We start from the raw sequence: 15,084 nt of genomic DNA, 5'->3' as shown, positions 1-15,084 counted from the left end.
ATGCTGTTCTCAAGCAAAACTGAGCTGGTGTAGCTGGTTATCCAGCACTCCCACTTCCCAAAACCAGCAACCAGTACTGTTTCCAGCATGCAAAACATACCCTATGCTGGAATTGTACTTTCAGGTCTCATGGTTGATATTTTGACACTTGAGATTATGGCATTCACTGTGTTCATGGCAAGACAAACTGAATATTTTTTTGAAGATGTAAAACATGACAACAACAGTAGATTTTAGTACAAACAGTCGTTTTAAGAACAAAAAGAATATATAAAACCTCTGATGTTTAGAGAGGGATCATTTATTATGGTCTCTGATATTTGGTCGTTATAAAAATAACTTTTGAGACTTATGAGAAGTGATTGTGTCTGATCAGACACAGTCAGATCTTTGAAAGTCCAGATTCACTTTTGAGTGTGGTTTAGTTAGATGGTAATGTCATCAGGAAGTGGACGATTAATTTTAGTCTCTGTAGTATCTTAACTTTCACTATACAACACTATTTTTTTTTTTTTTTTTGCATAGTTGTATAGGTGCATATTAGTACCTTAGAGTAGTAGGCTATTATGTATCCTTAAGGTACCACTATGCTTTTACTACTATAATGTTTACAAGTAAATAAGGTACAAAGATGTCCCTTTAAAGGATTAGTTCACTTTCAAATGAAAATGAAACCCCAAGCTTTACTCACCCTCAAGCCATTCTAGGTGTTTATGACTTTCTTCTTTCTGATAAACACTCTGAGATATTTTAATAAATATCCTGATGCATCCAAGCTTTATAATGGCAGTGAACGGGACCAACGAGTATGAGCTGCTGAAAGTGCTTCCATCCACATCCATCCGTCATAAACATACTCCACACGGCTCTGGGGGGGTTAATGAAGTCCTTCTGAAGCGAAGCGATGTGTTTGTGTAAATATATATATATATATATATATTTAACAAGTTATGAAGTAAAATATCTAGCTTCCACCAGACTGCCTTCCGTATTCAAGTTACGAAGAAAGTGTAAACTGGTGGCAGGGTTGCCAGGTTTTCACAACAAAACCCGCCCAATTGCTACTCAAAACTAGCCCATAACTATTTCAAGTCCATGGGGTAAAATCCGCGTTTTTGGCGGGGTTCCCCTGGTAAAATTCGCATTCTATGTTATTTGGGTTAGTTTCAACCTGCGGACTTGAAAAACAACAAGCGGCAACAGTCAAAACAGTCAAAAATCAAAACCGCGGACTGGCAACACTGACTGGCGTCGCGTCAGTTACACTTTTCCATAAGTTGAATAAGGAAGGCGTAAGACGTAGCATAAGCTTTTTGAACTGTGAGTTTTACACTTTCTTCGTATGTTGAATACGGAAGCTAGATATTTAACTTCATAACTTGTGAAATATGGATATTTTGTACACAAATGCATTAACCCCCCGGAGCCAAGTGGAGCACATATTTATGATGGATGGATGTGGATGGAAGCACTTTCAGCAGCTAATACTCATGGGTCCTGTTCATGCAATTATAAAGCTTGGATGCGCCAGGATATTTATTAAAATATCTCAGAGAGTGTTCATCAGAAAGAAGAAAGTCATATACACCTAGGATGGCTTGAGGGTGAGTAAAGCTTGGGGTAATTTTCATTTGAAAGTGAACTAATCCTTTAAGTGTACTGCCCCAGTGACAAGCTATTGTACCCCTAAAGGTACAATTTTTGCACTTTTTTTCCTGAGTGTAACAAGCTTATTTTTAGAATTGGCAGAGGAAACCTAGTAGAATGACAGTGGTGGTGTGGCAGAAATTCTAAATTTTCTTTTCATACTCATTCCAGCAAAGATCCTTATAGAAGTCTCTCAGAGCAAAACATTACAGCAGATTACATACACGCCTGTAAGAAATACAAATAGCATTGACTGATTGGTTAAAACATTATTTTACCTTTCAAATACTACGTTAATCAAGTTTTATTCCTGTTTTCAGACTTAATCTCAGAGTTCATCAATTTCCACTGTTTTATCTTTAGCTTCCTCTTTTACATCTCAACTTGCTTTGCTCTAAAACACTCTTCTCTTCACATTTGTTCTCAATTTTCTTCCACAATTATTATATCTACTTAACTTAAACCAACTCAGTATACTATGAAAACAACGTAACTTTCTAAATGGAAAACTTTCTCCCCATTTTATATTGTAATGCAGACTTATAAACCTGTAATATGTGATTATCTCTGGCAAAACTATAGACATAACAGATTTAAAAAGATCATCAAAGTTATGGATGTGTCTTTTGGCACAATAATTTATCAAAGCTTTATAAATTCAACATTCACAAGAAACTCAAAAAAGCGGGAACATTAAACAAACTGTAAACATACACAGTAATAAGGCTTATTTTGTCAGTAGTGTAAAAATAATCCACACAAAGCTAGACAGTGTGACAATATTTAATGTGTTTATTATTTCTGACTCAACAACATACAAGGCAATAGTCAGTGGCTTTTATGTTAAGTTGCTACAGGTCTTCTTGAATTGTAGACCTTAATACCATTTTGCACAGATGAACGGGCATGTTTGGTCAGGAGGGCTCCAGTGGTCTGCTTCTCTCCACAGAGATCTCTGTTGAAGAAACAACAATCAGTTAGGGTTGTGTCTGTAAATATTATAATCTTTTGAAAACTGTTTTTTAAAACTTAATGCTCCTCAGCTACCAAAAACTGCAGTTGCAGTAGGGCAGTTCAGCAGATGCAATTTTTAAGAAATTATGGCAACATACACAACAGGAATTCTTTTGATGGATATTACATTGTTTTTTTCAGAAAGAAATAAAATATTGATTAAAGACACCATTTTACATAAAAATGTCCTTTTACAAATTATTATGCCCTTTTATGCTTTAATGTTCGAAAAACACATTATTTCCCCACATATTTTACATTGTTGCAGCACCTCTTTTCCCAGTCTGTCAGTAATTCTCTGCATAGTTCCGGTCTCTATGATGCTCCTCCTTGCGAAAAGAGCAATGTTCTCTGATTGGTCAGCTTGACCATTGTGTTGTGATTGGACAACAGCTTTGAGTGTATTTTGGAAATGTTGCACCTTACCATAACCTTACCATAGTTTTAACACACTACTAATGGAACTCAACCAGGCCTCGCCCCTTTATTTTGCGTATGCCTTGCTTAGGTGGGAATTTTTTAAATGAGGGATATTGTGACATATTCGTTCCCAGAAGAAATCTAACGACTACAATCAAGGTGTTTTAGGGAGTTCAAAAACAGTGCTTACTTATACAGAGAATAACTCCATTTGGAGTAACAAACAGCAACATTACACACTAAAGAAAGTAGAAAATTTAAAAAAGCATAATAGGTCCTCTTTAAAACAATTCAAATGTCAGAATACGCACTGTATGTAGGGTTCAATGTCATCTTGTGTCCATTTTTCTCTCAGGCTGAAGAGGCTGTTGAATCGCTCCAGTGTGTCCTCAGGCAAATCTTCTACCAGTAGCAGCGAGATGGTCTCTGGTCTAGAGCTTCGATCTAACAGAGCTAAACCCTGAATGACAAAAAACATGGATTATACAGTGCACATAAGTCCATAATTTTGAATATACTGCTCTGACCCTTCTAGCACGGAGTGTACAAGTTGATGACAAATTGTCACATCTGTCCTGTTTAACTTCTGGATGATGAGCTCCTAAAATGCCCTGATCTTTAATGGGGAGTGTTGCTCAACTCGTCTCTACAGAATCCCCCACAGGTGCTCAAGAGTGTTAAGATTGAGTGCAATACATGTCCACAGAAGGTTTTTCACCTTGGGAGAATGCATATCCTCATTGTCATGTTGAAAAAATGCCCAACAATGCACGGAATGAGGAAAGGGTAACATCTTCTGTTTCAACTTTGTGTATTCAATTACACAGAGGTGTGGGAATTCATGACAGCATTGATAAAGCTCAACTCCCTCACACCTTCAGCACTCATACATCCCTATATAAGAGCTTTACTACCACTGAACTTTACTAACACTTCTCACTGTACTCCTCCTCTAGCAACACCATAGCATTTTGGATGCTGTTAGATCCAAAATGATTGATTTGGTCTCATGAGACCAGAGTATTCCCGGAATCTATATTTTGTAAATATGGGCTTTGGAAATGGCTAACTGACTTTATTGTGCTTTGGCTACAGTAGGTAGTTCCAGTGAGAACAACAACCATGTATGTCATTTCTGCAGGCTGCATCTTACTCTGTGAGATAAACAGTCACTCTTTTCATAGCTCTTGCTGGCTCTGAGACACTCGCTTGGTATTTCTCCTGCTCTTTGTCTAGCATCACTAAATGAAAGCTTAAAATGAAGGCCTGATTATTTCAGGGGCCTTGTCACAAGTCCATTGTTTTTGAACTGCTATATTTTCACACTTAAAACAATGATTTGGTAATCCACTGTACCACTGTCCTCTTTTGTGCTAAGAAATAAGTCTCCTGACAGGTCTCTCCCAAGTGCTTCCATTGCTGTCAGCATTAAGTCTGAGAATGATTCAGTGATTCAGATAACACTTAATTGTCAAGAAATTACTTATCTTTAATTTATTTGGTTCAAGATACTTTACCTGTTGATCAAACATTGCCTTAAACTTACACCAGAACATTTTTATTTCATTTTATTTAGTAACTTTTAGGAGGGTGTACTCACTTTTGCTACACAACATTTTATCACCTTGATAAAAAAATCTTATTTTCCTGAATAATTCAATAATTCAATAACATGCTTCTTTGGTAATTGATTAAGCAGACTTGCTGGAACATTATCTCTCTAAAGAACCCTAACATGTCTAAGTAATTGAGTAATTGCTGACTTTCAGAAGTTTCAGAGGGGGTGTACTCATTTATGCTGTGCATTGTATGTATGTATGTATGTATATATTATATATATATATATATATATATTATATATATATATATATATATTATATATATATATATATATAAAATTACACACATATCTCTGACACTGGAAATGGGAACCAGACAAACTGTACAGCAAATCTAAGAGAAATACTTCTAGTTAAATACTTTTTGAGAAATACTTCAAGTTCTCACGCTACTGATGTCAGACAATGTTTGTGTAAGTGTGCTCAGAGTTGGTTCTTGAGTTGACAAATGTCCTCACCCGGAGCTGATCCAGTCTAGTGCTCATTCCTTCAGGAACGCTCTGCTGCCAAACTTCCTGGAACTCTGACAGGTTGAACTTCACAGCATTTTGCAGGAGCAGCTGAGCTGTGGCCCTACATACTTTGTCCTCATCCAGTGCGTACATCACCAGACCATCTAATGGAAATGAAAAAGATAAGGGGTTCTTTTATTCATTAAATGCTAATTAAATATTATATTAAATTAAAAAATATGCCGACCTTCACTAGTGTAGCATCTTCCATAACAGTTGAGACAGTGTTCTATCATGGCTCTGTTCACAAAACAGAAACATTAAAAAAAGTTTTTTTTTTTTTTTTTTTTTAAAGGCTGAATCTGATCTGCTTTTTTTCTAGTCACAATTTTCTTATTTTTCATATTTACTCACTTTGGCTCAAGGGATCCCAGCTCTTCCAGACAAACAGTGAGAGGAACTTTGCTGAAAGACCAAGACTCTGAGTCCACCAGCTGGGTCACATGACCCAGGAGCTTCATCTCATAATCAAAATCCAGGATCCTCCAAAAACCTACAAATATAAGTCTATCAGTTCACTTCACCTATGGCTTTATGAATTAATATAGATATTACTTTAGCATGTACACAATGATAATGCATCCAATATATTCTTTTAATAAACTGAAAATAAATAAACTGAAACATTTGCCAATTTAGTTTTCATAACAAAATTGAAAATGGTACAATTGGGATAAGATGACTCGGTAACACTTTAGTATAGGGAACACATTTAAACTATTAACTATGACTTTTTCCTCAAAAAACTGCTAATTTACTGCTTATTAATAGTTAGTAAGGTAGTTGTTAAGTTTAGGTATTGGGTAGGATTAAGAGATGTAGAATATGTTCATGCAGAATAAGGCATTAATATGTGCTTAATAAGTACTAATAATTAGCCAATATTCTAGTAATATGCATGCTAATAAGCAACTAGTTAAAAGACCCTAAAACAAATTTTTTTTACCGATGATGCCCTACCTTGGGCAAGAAGTCACCAGAAACTATACAACAGCCCACAGAAACTTTTCACAAAAACTTAAAGTACATCTGAAACAATTTCTAATAATGTAGCATTTAACAGTTTCTAAAGTGTTATTAATGTAAAATTCAAAATCAAACATAAATGAGACATTCTGACAATTGAATAATGGCACACAAATCAAATGAAATCCCCAATCCCAAAGAGATGCATCTGAAAGGTACAGCTATTCTTTTAATTCTATACTTTTTTATTTTTAAAAGAGGAATGTTCCAAAGGTATCTCCATTATTAATAAAGAATAATTATGGAATTATTAAATAACTCAATTATAAACTTTAAAAATTATTAATAATGATACCAGCAACACCAAAAGTTCATTTCATGTTTCATATCCAAAATATATATCTTATACTACATAGAGAATATGTGGTATTTAAGGTCTTATCCAAGACCCAGTATTCTGATACAAATACATTTTTAATAAAGAAAGATGACTTTTGATTTGACCAAAAACTGCCTCAGCTCACCGTCAATTTCACAAGCATGAACATTTTGAAGATGTATCTCAATCTCTTCTCTACTTGCTTGGATTCTCTCAAGAAGGTCATCCATAGTGTACTAACAGATAAAATAAATACAAAATGTTTAATGTTATTTTTTGGGAACAATAAATGATCTCAATTCTACAAAGTTTTTAAAAGTACACGCATTGTTAATGGATTAGTAATTCAACTAAACACACCTAAAATCTTACTTATACCATGGTCTGTCTGAATACTTGATTCTGATTGGCTAGAGCATTAAAACAGTTTAATACACAGGTAGTTGTATACACAAGTCAGTTTAATCATTGTTCTATATTAATGCACTGGTTACATCGAAGCACACACACATCACTCACACCCAGAGATCGGAGATCGCTACAATACATTTCTCAGGGGGGGGGGTGTGGGGGTTAACATTGCTGGTTTTGAAACAGCTTCATTGTCAGACACTGCACACACAGCTAATTCGCACACGCATCTTTCTCAATAATTCTTTCAAATAAATGGTATAATTCATTCATTCAAATAACTGTAATCTTACGCACTACTTTATCTCCATGTCTGATTCAAAGCGGGCAAAATTCTAGATCTAATGAGCCGAAACTGATGAAAATAACCACCATTTTTGCCCTTCCAATCAAATATTGCACTGCAAACAATGCAACAGCTTTAACTTTTCAGTGCTGGCAAATGATGACCATGGTATAAGCGGGATAACCCACAGCTAGCTGTGCATTAAACAATTTGAATGCACTCCACTTCACATCGGGTGTTTCTTTGCCTCTATGTGGTGCGTTAAAATCGTTTAATTCAGAGCTAGCCATGGATTATCCCTATATATATTGTATAACTCCTGTATATATAATAACTCCTGGTGTACCTTCTCTCCTGGCGTCTCCTCCTGCATGCCCACCGCTGGACCATCATATGGATTCTCCATGAGAAGTTTCTTCAGTTTCTTCAACCTTGGTCTCTGCCTTCTCAGCTCCCAATAACTATTTGAAAAACCCCAAATCTGTAAAATAACACATCTGTCAATGCACACAATTAGCACTATGCTTTCCATATTCACCTACTACAAAGAATAAAATCACAATCTTCAGAAACAAATTCTTCAGTCACCTGTGCATGCATGAGTTGAGATGTTGCGCTGTCTGGCAGCTGATCTGGCGTTTTACACCCTGGGACAAACAGGAGCAGATTTGATGTGTCCGCAATTTTCAAGTCGTATGTCTTGTCTTCACTGCACAGAATGGCATGCTCGTCTTTATCACCTCTGATTATAAGACTAATGGGAAACATAAACAGACATCAGGACAGATGAACAATAACCCTTGTAAAAAAGAAGTGCACTTAATTGAATTAAGTGTGCTTTTGTAGTGTACATCAAGTGTTAAATCCTTTGTACTTGCAGATAATATAAATATTAAAGGTGGAGTAAGTACATTTTCAAAAACACTGTTTGGAAGTTAGCCGGGCCGGCACCAACAACAAACATGTAACCGATCAGCATTAGGGTGCATATGACGGTCAAGGAGAAAGAACGAGCAAGAGGGAGATTTAAAAAACAAACTAACTGAGAGATGGGACACAATACAAAAGAGCTCAAAATAATATCACTGGTATGAAGGTTTATGGCTGGGCAAGCGCTTTAGGACCCACGTTTATATTAGAAAAGCTTTCCAGCGCTGGAGAGAGCTAAGCGGGAAGGCCTTAAACAGACGCGGAGGCTGCTTTTTTTTCCCTCTTCACATCTGAGTAATACTGGGTTTTGATTGTCTGGAGCTGCTGTGCTGTTGGCAACTAACAACGAACACTTAATACTAACAACGAACTAGTATTTACTCTTGTGTACTGTGTGTTCATTTTTTGTGCTTCCTTGTCGTTCGTTCGTAAACTGCACTTTATTTTTCGTGAAGCATTTTGTTGCGCGTCAGCTGTGATAAACAGACATCCACTCGCATTGCGTTTTTGAAAATCTACTTACCCCACCTTTAATGAAATAAAAGGCCACTAAAGTGTACTTACTGTAAAAAGAGTAGTTTTACTATTTTTCTTAACACACATTAGTACACTTAAAAAGGTTTAAGTTAAAAGTTTGACTTTAAAGGACATTTTAAATGTTTAAATAATATTTTTGTCATGTTTTAAAGTAGGCCTACACTTATTTTGATGTGTTGCCTAACACTTAAGTACTGGATTATAATTTTCACTGTATTATTTGATGTTAAGATATTTTAAACTAAATTGCAACTTCATCATTACAAATGTGTAATTACAAATATTTTAAATACCTGACATTTAAAGTATATTTTTGTTTACCAGATTATTGTCACATCGTACACTTTAACCATATTCAAAGACAATAGATGTATTTATGAAATTACAAATAAATATACACTTAAATGGGTTCAAAACTCTTTTAGGTGCAACTTTTTGCATTTAATATTATTTTATAATGCATTTTCATTTCATTGTAAATAACATGCAATTAGTTGGCACACTGCGGAAAGTAATTTCCGTAATAAGTACTAAGTAACTGTTAAGTAAATGTAACTGCATTTCCAGAAGGGAATGCAACATGCAATACTAATTTGTGTAAAAACGTATTTAAAACGGCAATTGATTTCGGTCTAAAATAATACTGAGATGGTAAGTTTATCTTAAAAGGAAGCACTATTCACCTCTTGCCACTCTCAATGTGTTTGCAAAGTGTATCATCCAACTCCATGAGACAGTAATCGCCCGACGACACATTATCTCCGAACGAGAGACAGTAAGTGACGGGCTGCAAGTCTTCTTCTTTTACTTTAGCTATTTGTAGTGTGGCTTGAACCTCTTCTAATGTCCTCATGTTGACAGAATTGTTTTATCCAGCTCGACTAAACACAACATAAACACTTGCGCTGTTGTCAGCTCAGCGGTCAACTTTCCCGCAATATTTAGGCCGGAAGATAAGGTTGATTGACAGTAGTACGAGCCAATGAACGTTTTCAGGCGGGCGCGTAATAGTGTGTAAACATCACTAGTCCATTAGATGGCGCTACATAACACGATTTCATTGACGTTTCTGTGTGTGATGCTCACAAAAATGTGCACTGCATTTGAATAATAACTATGAATTCTCAGTGTTCGGTTCCCAAGAGGCCTTTTCTGTTTTCTTCACACATTATTTCATGGACACTATTGTCCTTGATAAACACTAACTTTAGAAAAACAAAATAGTTTGTTGTAGTGGACATAAAACAACAACTGTGGACGGATTTGTAATTTTTGATCAATACATAAATAAAAAGGATATGAATAATTTAACTTCTTTTAATATTTTTATTTTTATATAAATAATGATAGATTTTTAGATTTTAGGATTGAAAATCTAGGTCTGTGATGAGGATAAAACAATAAAATACATAGGCTATTAATGCATAATAAAATGTATATTTTTATTTGTTTTACATTTTGTATTATTTATTTTACATTTTTTCTGGTTAATTTTATTTCTTATGCATCTGTTATGTTTGTTTTATGATTATTTTAAATCTTTTTTTAATGCAAAGCACTCCATTGTGTATGAAATGTGCTATATAAATAAAAAGACGTTAGAAAAATACCAAAAATAAAGGATGAAGGCATGGCAAAAAATATATATATTTTAAATTAATTTTATTTTCAAGACTCATAGAACACAAAGTAAATATGTTGTGGAACGGAAACGTTCAATATATTTTGTTACATTCACATATTGTGCTGTATGAAATAGTTGAATCTTATATTAAACGGGTCTGTTTATTTATTTATTTATTTATTTTTGCAGGGTATTTAAAGTGAGTATTTGAGAAGTGATGTGTTCCAGGCTCCGCCCCTCATGGTGAACTCCCCCTATGATGGTCAAGTTGACTCGCCCTGCAACATGGACAGTAACGTGCTTTCACTGGAGAATAGTAAACAATCCACAATTGAATGAAGAAAAATTTATCAGCCGAGTCTGTCTTCAGAAATAATCTGCTGTCTGATGCTTCGGCGTGATTTTTTGCAACGCTTTGCGGTTCATGCATGTAAACGCATGTACTGATGGCTGAGGGCACTTGCTGGCACACAAAAGAGTCAAGTTATTTCGAGTCGGTTTAAGCTGTGATCAACTGAACAGTGATGCTCTTTAGTGACATCGCTGGTATTCCTCTGCAAACATAATTTCGGATCAGTTTGAAGTCTCCGCATCGGTATAAATAAGGTAAACAATGTTTTCTCCTTATCGCGTGTTTGTTTTGATGTTCTTACATTATGAATGCTGATTTAAATCTTTCGGATGTCGTGTTACATATATAAAACATTTAACATGCCGCTGTGCTGTTTTCGCTCATTTCATTCTGGCCAGTTCGTATATTAAGGCTGTCATAATAATCATTAAGCCTCTCCCAATTAATCTGCTATATGAGAAGCGTGTTCAGTACACCCAATACAAATTAAGCATGCTGTGCATGTAAATTCGTTTCTCAAGCAGCGTTTTTTCTCCTCCAAACGCTGATTTGTCACATTCACGAGTATGATTTCACATTCAGCGCGGCTGTCAGAGATGGACGGCATTGGGAACAGCATGCAGAAGAAGGCTGCTGAGCTGGAGCGCATGGCCGAAGTCCTCGTTACTGGAGAACAGTTACGGTAGGTGTGGCTTGATAGACACCCCAATTACACCGAATGGACGCATCAAAACTAGAACTATCCCGATGAATGAAAGTACAAGCGCGCGAGGTCACTGCGTGTCGCGTCGCTATAAGGAGATCTCTTCAAATTTGGCACTGCGGCAATTTGAAGTCACCATGAAATCAAAATTAACAATATATATATATTTTTTTAATGGAATATTGCAGTATTTATTATAAATTATTTATCCATACACATAATTATTATTATTTTTTTTTTTAAATTCACGTGCCCTCGAATCTTTAATCAAAATAACTTCCCAAAATAACGTGTTTACTGGCGCGAGGGCGGGACAATCTGTCACTCACATGAGATTACAGCAATAGAAAACCATCAACCATCAATTCGATGGACAAAATCAAGTCCTGCCTTACGTTTTTTCTTGTTTGAGAAGCAGTTTCACTCAGGGTACGTTTACACGAGAACAATGTACTAAAAACTGAAATGTTTTTCCTTTTTTTTCCCGCTTACAGAAGACACCATTGTCAAAACGATCCCCGTTCACAGGGGTCTGTGAAAACGACTAAAAATGTTGCATTATGCATGCCAGGCCATTAGTCGGTGATGTCACTTTGTAAAGAAATACAGATTGAACATCTATACGTGTGCGCATGATGTCACAAATTCACAAATTTTCGTTTTCAGGGCCCAAAACACTGTTGTTGTGTAAATGAACGGTCAAAACGCATACAAAATTTTACATTTTTAGTTGAAAACGGTGTAGTGTAAACGGCCCCTCAGAGATACATCACACAATAGGGAAGAAAAGACTATCGCAACTTTCACTTTATGCGACTTTAAACAATGACTTCAGATCAGTGTGTACACACCACGTTTACACTTTGACCTTTTATTACATATTATGGATGAAAATGTAGTCGATTTAGTCATTAAGACATGCAGTTGGCACACCCTTTTGTCATTACATAATTTTCCATTTCATTTCCATTACATTTATTAGGTGTTTTCCTCATGGGGACCAAAAAAATGTCCCCACAAGGACAAGGATTTTGGATATTGCCATCTTTGTGGGGACATTTCCCATAATGTAGAGTTTTCCAGGACCACACACACATCCTCACTTTTTAATATTTTATTTCTTCAGTTTATGTGTCAACCATGTTATCATCATATGTCTCCCCTATTAAAGTTATATTAAAAAAAACTCTTCGGAGTGTGAAGTTTTCAAGGACAAGTATTACTGTCCACCCTTTTATCACTGTATCTTATTTTGTTTGGGTTTGTCCATAGGGGAAAACCTGATCTATCTGCTGGAGCTAGTTTTGTGATACACACATGAATGAAAATCTATTTGTTTGCAGTTTAATCACAACCTTGGTGAATTTTAGCAAAGTTTTTGTAATGTGACTGACTGGAGAACATAGCTATGTTTGTGCCTCTGTCCTTTCCCAGACAACTGCTCTGTTCGCAGTGACCTGTGACATTGATAGTGAATGGAGCAGAAAGGTGTTTAGTCAATACATCTGATTAATGATTGCTTAATCGCAGTACAGGATACCATCGTTTTTTTTCAGTGTTACACTATCTAGCAACTTTAAAACGTATTATTTACAAGCTGTTTTATTGTGTCACATTCAACGTCCTGAATGTGGGTTGGTTTCAGGTGCATATAATAATAATGTTATTGGATCTCTAACAGACTCCCTGGAGGTAAAGACATCATTTGGTGGGCTAGAGAAAGATTTTATTTCCCAGTTGTGTGGGAATATCTGTACCATAGGTCTGGTTCTGTTATTGTAGGTCACAGTGAACCAGTTTTATCTGCCGGTTGCTGGTATCACTTCCATTTTGCTATGTACAGAATAGCTGACTCAGGTTTGTCTAATCAGTAATCAGGCAGTGCCAGCAGACCCACACTTTACCCTGTCTCAGCTCAGATGTACCTGATTCAGGTATCGGGTCATCAGGTTAGCTCTAGGTTTGCTGTTGGTAGTCAGAACAGAGTTTAGTCAAAGTACTTCTAAGGCAAGTCATTTCACTTGGCGGCCATCTTTGAAATGCCTCTTGGGCAGCTATTTCAGTCATGCAAGTATAGCTCCTATCACTTTGAATGGGGAAATGTCAAATTCTCCAAATTTCTTCATCAAGCTTACAATTAAATTTCATATTTGAAATCACCAATACAAAAAGCTGACAAAAATTTTGATTCTAAATGCCAAAATCATGAAAAAAAGAAGGATTTTTCAGGCTGGACTTGCCAATGCAAATGTTCAGTCATGAGTACGTGCCTCAGAACACTGACTGTTCTGATTCACCAACTGCAGTGCATTTACTTTACCAGTTGGCTCTTATATTTAGAAGGCGGGACTTATTCCGCCATATTGCATGCTGCACTTTCTCCCATTCATAATAGACACGCAGCCATCTTTAGAATTTTGTCTTTGAACTTAGGCTTTTGTGGTAGCGCTGTATATTTCTATGGCATCGCTGTCGAAGAGTAATTAGCTGAAGTGGATTTACTTATTGTAGAGTTAACAAAAGTTATCATGTTAGTAGGCTGAAAAGTTGTCATGTTAGTAGGCTGGGAAGGTTTTAAAATGAGCAGTTCATCCATAAATCCGTAAGATCTTACCATCATGCTGTGAAAATACAAACCGGAAGACAGAACACAATGAGCGCAGCTCTGAAAAGGGGCGGGGCTACATAAGGTCTATATGAGTCTTTGTATACCCAAAGTCTTTGGTTTAGTCCAGGTAACAGACAGGTTTTAAATTAACAGCAAGGGCTTCCAAAAATATGTAAGTGCCTCAAAAATATTGATAGACAAAATAATAGTCTTTTTTTTTTTTAATAAAATGAGAAATATAATAAAATATAAGATAAAACAGTGGCTAAAGCCAATTATTGTAGAGTAACATTGTCCAGTTTCTCACTCTTACACATCAATAGAGGGTTATTGTTAAGTTTTACATTTTTTGTTTAGTTTTTATTTTCAATTAGTCTTTTCGATTTAGTTTTATCTTTTGCTTTAGTTTAGTTGAGTTTTGAAGTTTCTGTCGATTTAGTTTTTAAGTGTTTTTTTTTTTTGTTAGTATTTTTTTTGTTAGTATTTTATGGCTACCAAAATGATTATTTAAATTCACTAATTTAAAAATGATTTTAAATTCATTTAAATTAAATTTAATGGTATCATTTAAAGATGATTAACGACTTTAAATTTCTCAGCATAGTCAGTGCCGATAGCCTCGTGGGCAGCGCCGCAATATATGGTGCTGTTGCGCTTCGGGCAACCCGAGTTTGGGTCCCGGCTTGCGGACCTTTCCCGATCCCGTCCCCCTCTCTCTCTCCCACCTCGCTTCTTGTCCACTCTATACTGTCCTATCATAATAAAGGCAAAAATCACCAAAAATAAATCTTAAAAAAAATAAATAAATTATCAGCTAAATTTAGTATTACTGCTCTCTAGTGATATTTTCATGTTTAATGCAGATTGGGTGTAAGAATTTCAAGTTTTATATTACATCAAGTGTCAAAAACTAAAAATGATTTGTGACCATTTTTATGAAAATGTATTTTAGTCTAGATTTTGTTTTTTCAAGTCATTCTAGTCTTTGTTTTTATTTCAGTTTTAGTTTTAGTTTTATTTTCATTAATGATTAATGAGCACTGCATCCAAAAATAAGAACTGGATGCGTAACATGA

At 35.6% G+C, this 15,084-nt stretch overlaps 2 protein-coding genes across 3 annotated transcripts in view; one reads left to right on the top strand and one right to left on the bottom strand.

The window, feature by feature from the left end:
- Positions 1–2,421: 2,421 nt before the first annotated feature.
- dscc1 (DNA replication and sister chromatid cohesion 1) lies at positions 2,422–9,683 on the bottom strand. Its single transcript, XM_051866535.1, has 9 exons — positions 9,405–9,683; positions 7,843–8,008; positions 7,601–7,735; positions 6,703–6,793; positions 5,567–5,705; positions 5,400–5,452; positions 5,159–5,316; positions 3,393–3,541; positions 2,422–2,602 (listed from the first exon to the last, which is right to left on the bottom strand). The coding sequence occupies exons 1-9, from the start codon at positions 9,572–9,574 to the stop codon at positions 2,491–2,493; spliced, it is 1,173 nt and encodes a 390-aa protein (XP_051722495.1). The 5' UTR covers positions 9,575–9,683; the 3' UTR covers positions 2,422–2,490.
- Positions 9,684–10,603: 920 nt separating this feature from the next.
- Positions 10,604–15,084, top strand: part of deptor (DEP domain containing MTOR-interacting protein) — a 39,264-nt gene continuing 34,783 nt past the window's right edge. The window contains exons 1-2 of one of the 2 annotated variants that reach the window (XM_051866498.1): positions 10,604–10,951; positions 11,280–11,379. In XM_051866498.1, the coding sequence (XP_051722458.1) occupies positions 11,294–11,379 (86 nt within the window). In that variant the 5' untranslated portion in view covers positions 10,604–10,951; positions 11,280–11,293. Of the gene's footprint in view, positions 10,952–11,248; positions 11,380–15,084 lie in introns of those variants that run through there. The other variant, XM_051866497.1, reaches the window with a different exon arrangement.

The sequence above is a fragment of the Ctenopharyngodon idella genome, chromosome 16, assembly GCF_019924925.1.
Source record: "Ctenopharyngodon idella isolate HZGC_01 chromosome 16, HZGC01, whole genome shotgun sequence".
NCBI lineage: Eukaryota > Metazoa > Chordata > Actinopteri > Cypriniformes > Xenocyprididae > Ctenopharyngodon > Ctenopharyngodon idella.
Note: the sequence above shows the minus strand (reverse complement) of the source record. Positions and strands in the feature narration are given on the sequence as shown.

Bases quoted from the DNA above. Each gene is read 5' to 3' on its own strand.
- dscc1 (XM_051866535.1), bottom strand. From the start codon at position 9,574: ATGAGGACATTAGAAGAGGTTCAAGCCACACTACAAATAGCTAAAGTA. The intron at 8,009-9,404 runs GTGAATAGTGCT...GTTTCCCATTAG, and splicing joins CACATTGAGAGTGGCAAGAG to TCTTATAATCAGAGGTGATA. The intron at 5,706-6,702 runs GTGAGCTGAGGC...TTATATTTGTAG, and splicing joins TCATGCTTGTGAAATTGACG to GTTTTTGGAGGATCCTGGAT.